Below are 5,705 nucleotides of genomic sequence, written 5' to 3'. Positions count from 1 at the left end.
GGTCAGAGTCCATGAGCCACGTCCTCTGACCGGTGGCGCCCCTCTCTTCCAGACGGCGTCCTCCCTCTCTCTCTCCCGGCCGGCCGGGTGCAGGTCCCTCCGTCCGCCCGTCTCTCCGAGCGCCCGGCGTGCGGCCCGGTGCCGGCGGCGGCGGAGGCTGCGCGGTCGCGCGGTCACTGACCCCGGCCTCGGCCGACGCGGCTCGGCCAGCCCCGGCAGACGTGTCCCGGCCGCCGCACGGGTCCACCATGTTCACGAGAGCCGACGACTACGGCCGCGCCAAGAAGACGGACGCCCGCCGACAAGAGACTCGCAGTGTGCTCTCGCTATCGACGGCCGGCTTCTGCGTGGCCTGCCTCGTCTTCCTGCTCTTCGTGTACGATGGGAGTCAGCCGAAGGCGGCGCGCGCGCGCAAGAGCGGCGTTCAGTTGGACGAGGACGGGTTCGAGATATGCCACGTGCCGGCCATCCAGCGGCCGGAGGAGTTCTTCGACGACATCGAGACGGTGACGGCCGACTGTCGGAGCATGGTGCAACTGGGCAAGACGGCCGTCAGCGAGGTGCTGCACGGGGAGTGGGGCACCGCCACCAAGTGCAACGAGACGGCCGCCCACTTCCAGTGGATCTGCCTGGACAAACGGTGAGCGCGCGCGCGGTGGAGTGGTCACCGCTCGCGTGGGAGCTGGGAGGGAATATGCCGACTGATCAGGCTCGGGCCAGCCCAGTGAATAAGACATGTGGAAGAGGTGGACAGTCTTTAGTTAGCTCTCCCCAAAATGGAGGAGCGAGCCTCTGGCCAGGACGCAGCCTGCCAACTGTCATATGTGTGCCGTAAGATTACCTTGTCTGACTCGCCACCGAAACCAAACGAATCTCGCGCGTCATCTAGTAGTAAACTGTCGACTGCGGTGTTCGAAATGACATATCAAGATCTTGTGAACTTGTATTGCATCCAGCAGCTAACGGTTCTTGCAAAACTTGCTCGCTTCTGCTGTCAGCTCATTTCGTTTTTAGTTTAGGGTATGGGTGTGACAGCGTCTCTGAGATTGAGGGGACAAATAAGCGCTGGTGGGAGGCAAACTGAAGTCCGGAATGAGCAACCTAACCTGAAAATGTTCTTTAAATGGGCAAAACCTGAGAAATATGCATTTATGGGCAAACTTGGGGGGACAAAGTCATTTCGTGAGTATCTGGCACAATTTATGTACTTTCCTGCCGTTTCATGACAAGCTGTCACTCCCTCTCAATTCATAAAACAGATCCATGCTGGCTCTGACGCCAGTAAGCACACAGCGTCTTATCCGGGAACAGAGGGATGAAATCGCTGAATTTCGCCGCGCGCTGGCTTGTTTAACTTTCAACCGTTTAGTGCAATCCTGGCGAAAACACATATGGCTGTATTCAGCCAGCAATTGGTTGGTTTCAGTCTGAGAAGTGCTTGATTTCGTCACTTAAGTGCTGCATATGAAACGGAATCAGAAACAATCAAGGTTAAAGTCACCGATAACACTGCATCTCAAAACTACGGCGTTAACATTGTGGGGCGCTTTTTGCTCTCGTTAACAACTACGCGCTTGGTCCACCGCGTTTGGCATGACCGGGCATGTCATTGCACGCTACAGCATTTGCGTGACACCGGCATTAGAGCTGAGGAATCACTCATTTTGTCTTCCAACGCTATGAGTAGGAGGATTCGGATATGGATTCGAATTAGATGTTTTGATACGTTTGGATAGATTCAAAACTTTGATCGAGATGTCAAACTAATGTTACGTATGATGAAGAGAACGGCCGACTGGGACCGATGCACAACCGGCATAGACGTGTGAAAATCAGCCTATATGAAGGGAATGTGAAGCTGGATCACAGTTTACATACTTAGATGCATATTTTAATGACGACCTGCATAATTTGGTGTCGTTTTTAGGATCGGAATCCTGATTTTTAAGGTCGAAGTTCTCGTCCGTAGAATCTGGAGATCCGCGATGTTTGAATTTATTCGAATCCATTCGAATGCACCAATCCGAATCCTCAGCTCTGATATACATCCATGCGTGTCAACGTGCATTTGTCATGGATGACAATGCATGCTCCGTGACTTCTCTATGGATTTTGGTAAGTTTTGTCTTCTTTTGCATCTAACCGTCTTGGAGTGAAGCATGCGTTGGCTACACTTTACACCAAATCAACGCTAAGCGTCAAACACCTGTCAAACAGCATAGACAAAAACATCAGTTGGTGCTGGTCTGCGCACCGTTCGGAGCAAAGCTACAGTCGGTAACAGCAAGCGTAGCTTTACTAACAAGTAACTAGCGTTTATCTTCCCACTCAGTATTGAAGTCGCCATTCTCCGCCATGCCATATCGCCACCAATTCCGCAACGCTGTGCTGCGTGGTTCAAACCCCGCGGCACCCGACGCTGTGCTGTGTGGTTCAACCCACGCGGCACCCGACGCTGTGCTGTGTGGTTCAACCCACGCGGCACCCGATGCTGTGCTGAGTGATCTAACCCACGCGGCGCCCGACGCCGTGCTGCGTGGTTTAAGCACTTGACGCTGTGCTGTGTGGTTCAACCCCGCGGCACCCGACGCTGTGCTGTGTGGTTCAACCCCCGCGGCACCCGACGCCGTGCTGCGTGGTTCAAACCCCGCGGCACCCGACGCTGTGCTGTGTGGTTCAACCCCCGCGGCACCCGACGCCGTGCTGTGTGGTTCAACCCACGCGGCACCCGACGCTGTACTGTGTGGTTTAGCCCCCGCGACAGCCGACCACTGGCCGACGCTGGCGCAGTGTCACCCTCGTCTCGCTGGTGTTGGCAGGCTGAAGATCACGCCGGGCAGCTGCCTGACCTACTCCATCGGGGTCGACAAAAGCTTCACGTTCGAGACGGACATGGAGCGGCTCGGGTGCGAGGTGTACGCGTTCGACACCCTGGATCAGGTCGACGATCACCAGCGCTCCGATCGCATCTGGTTCCAGAACATCCGCGTCGGCCTCAATTCGTTCGACGCGCTCCGCCAGGGCAACACCGTGGAGCGCGCTAGGAACTTGCACCAGGTGGTGGAGAGTCTCGGTAAGAGGCGACGGCACGCGCAGGATGGGGAGAGGACTCGCGGAAATGCGACGGACCTGTCCCCGGGCTGAGCGACTGGCAGCAACGCGCCGCTATTGGGACACTTATTGGCGTGCGGGGGATATGTGGATGGGCCGACTGACGTGAGGGTAACTTACGACTCGCAATGATGGGCTCTGATGTGAATGCTGTGAAGTGCTATTTGCCGGTGGTATTTAGTTCTGTGGTTTTGTTTGTGTGTCGATCACATGGTTGAGTTCGTCGGTGTACATTTTACATGATTATATTTATACTCACATTTGATTACGGACTGTAGCTCAGTTCTATTCAGATGAGGGTTACAGCCACTTTACTTTGAGATGAGGGTCGAATTCAAGGAGAAACCCGCTTTTTATGTATTTGAAGGGAAAGTCAGCAATTTTTTCCAGCTCACCCCGAACTTTGCGGGTCAAAACACCTGTCCTGGTTTGAGGCAACAAACGTCAAGATAAGTCACTCACATTTCGCGTAATATGCTCCAATACAAGCCTGGACGGGGGCTTAGCCCCGCAAAATGAGTAGGGAGGGTGGCTAAGCAGTGAAACATGACGCGACCTTCCTTTAAAATACAGCAACAAATGGTTTCTTCTCGGATTTTGCTCATGTTTAGCTCAGAGCTGGGTAGGGTTGTTGTCAAAGTTGGGGGAAGGGGGAATGGAGTCTCCCCCATCTGAAAAGGAAACTGCAACCATGCACTTTTGGTGACACGCTGTATTGCCATGGTCCCTCAAAGGGCATCCAAGAAAATTAATATAAATAACATTGCGCGCTTTTACATGTTTTATGCTGCACAGGTTTCTCACGCATGGCAGCCCGATCTGATGAACGCATTGGTCCGAATGATCAACAGGTTTTCGGTTGGACCCAAGCGGCTCTGCCGGTGAGATCCCTTCCGTGCCATCCCTGACCTGGCCGTCCTGTCGCCGCAGGCCACAAGCACCGCACCATCGACGTGCTGAAACTGGACATACGCGACCACGAGTGGGAGGCGCTCGACGAGTTCGTGCGCTCCGAGGTGCTGGACCAGGTTAAGCAGCTGGTGATCACGCTCAACTTCAACCGGCCGATCAACTCGGAGCACCCGCACATGCTGATGGAGCAGCTGCTGACCTACTACCAGCTGCTGCGCATGTTGGACTGCGACGGCTTCCGTGTGTTCTCGTCCAAGGGCCGAGGCGAGCCGGTGCGCGCACACGGCATGAAGCGACACTTCTACCCCGAGTACGAGATCTCTTACGTTAACACCAACTTCTACCACTGAGTGCACTTTCCGGCTACGGCGTCTCCTCCTGCCCGTGACCACAGTCACGGGGCTGGCTGCTGCCTCGGCCGTCCGGGTCCGGCTGTCGGTCGTCTGACCGTTGAACTCAACCCCCACCGTCGCAAACCGCACCGGGTTCGGGACGGACAGAAGCTCGCGGCTCACAGTCGCCCCTTCGCACTGTTTCGCCTCGCACCGGTGGATGATGACACGTCGTCTGTTTCTGGCTCACCATGGGGCTGGGCTCTGACGTCTCAGTCCACCGCACCCCGCAGTGACCGCAGTTGGGATTGTTAACACCGAGCCGTGGTAACTCGAACTCGACGGTCAGTCTGAGCAGCGGAAGTGGTTCGTGAAGCGAGCGAGGGAACGCGTGCATAAGTGCAGACGAGAATAATGGGCTAAAAAGGTGTGGCCGGTGTGGACAGAAACGGGTTTATTAGACGGCCATGTGGTTTTGTGTTTCATTTGTTCTGTGCCATGTAATCAAACGCAAGAGTAGGAATCATTAAACTCGCAAATAAATATCCAGAGCAATGGGGAACTGTACGTTACGGACACTAAGCTTCCCTGCCGTATCACCCGGCATGGGGCTTATGCTCGCACCGGATGTGTAGTTGGAGACCTGCGGAGATCCACGAGTGTCGAGGTTTCGATTTGTGTTCTTTTCGGGGGTCACTGCCCCCCCTCCTCATGTACATTTTGGCCCCCTCAATGATGAGTTTGGCCCTCAGCCTTCTCAAGCCAGAGTACAAACAGGGCACTGCTGAGCTAGTCACAATGCAAAAGCTTTGCGTTCGTACTGTGTTTGCTTAAGCATTTTCTGTCGATTCTTGCATGACGCATGGTTTTGGTAACACGACTAATATGCCTTTATGACATGTTATTTCATCATGCTACGATACGATGCGTCATCAGAAATTGAAAACAAATCGGTCAAATGTTGGCAGTCAAATGCGTGAAAAAATTAGCCCAACGTTCGAAAGAAGCTTTGAAGTGCGCCGATCTACAATTCGACGTAACTATTCGATGGAATAGTTCGAAAACTTTACGATGTACACCAGTCGAACCTGTAGCGGTACTCATCTGACAATGACCGCTGAAACAGCACTAGCCGTGTCAAACATTCCTAACTCGTGTGCTGCCTTGCAGCCTGCAGCCCGCCTTACGGCTACCAGACGGGGATTTTCGTGGCAGCCTTTAGTAGTCGCGCACATCAACTTACCCTCTTCACTCTCAAAGCTGCACACGTCTAACAACGTCTGAAGCCACGTAACATGAACCCTGCATCGATCACCGAAACCTGGCTTCGTCGGTATCTGGCACAGTGAC

The 5,705-nt window shown here is 54.2% G+C and overlaps 1 protein-coding gene across 1 annotated transcript; it reads left to right on the top strand.

Annotated features, from left to right (window-relative positions):
- The first annotated feature begins 202 nt into the window (after positions 1-202).
- On the top strand, positions 203-4,919 carry LOC119103542 (methyltransferase-like protein 24). Its single transcript, XM_037227124.1, has 3 exons — positions 203-640; positions 2,820-3,073; positions 4,042-4,919. Exons 1-3 carry the CDS (start codon positions 249-251, stop codon positions 4,371-4,373), a joined length of 978 nt encoding a protein of 325 aa, XP_037083019.1. The 5' UTR covers positions 203-248; the 3' UTR covers positions 4,374-4,919.
- Positions 4,920-5,705: the final 786 nt, after the last annotated feature.

Source organism: Pollicipes pollicipes, unplaced genomic scaffold (genome assembly GCF_011947565.3).
Source record: "Pollicipes pollicipes isolate AB1234 unplaced genomic scaffold, Ppol_2.1 Scaffold_5724;HRSCAF=6776_pilon_pilon_pilon, whole genome shotgun sequence".
NCBI lineage: Eukaryota > Metazoa > Arthropoda > Thecostraca > Pollicipedomorpha > Pollicipedidae > Pollicipes > Pollicipes pollicipes.
This window is presented reverse-complemented; position numbering and strand designations above follow the sequence as displayed.

Bases quoted from the DNA above. Each gene is read 5' to 3' on its own strand.
- LOC119103542 (XM_037227124.1), top strand. From the start codon at position 249: ATGTTCACGAGAGCCGACGACTACGGCCGCGCCAAGAAGACGGACGCC. The intron at 641-2,819 runs GTGAGCGCGCGC...TGGTGTTGGCAG, and splicing joins TGGATCTGCCTGGACAAACG to GCTGAAGATCACGCCGGGCA. The intron at 3,074-4,041 runs GTAAGAGGCGAC...CTGTCGCCGCAG, and splicing joins CCAGGTGGTGGAGAGTCTCG to GCCACAAGCACCGCACCATC.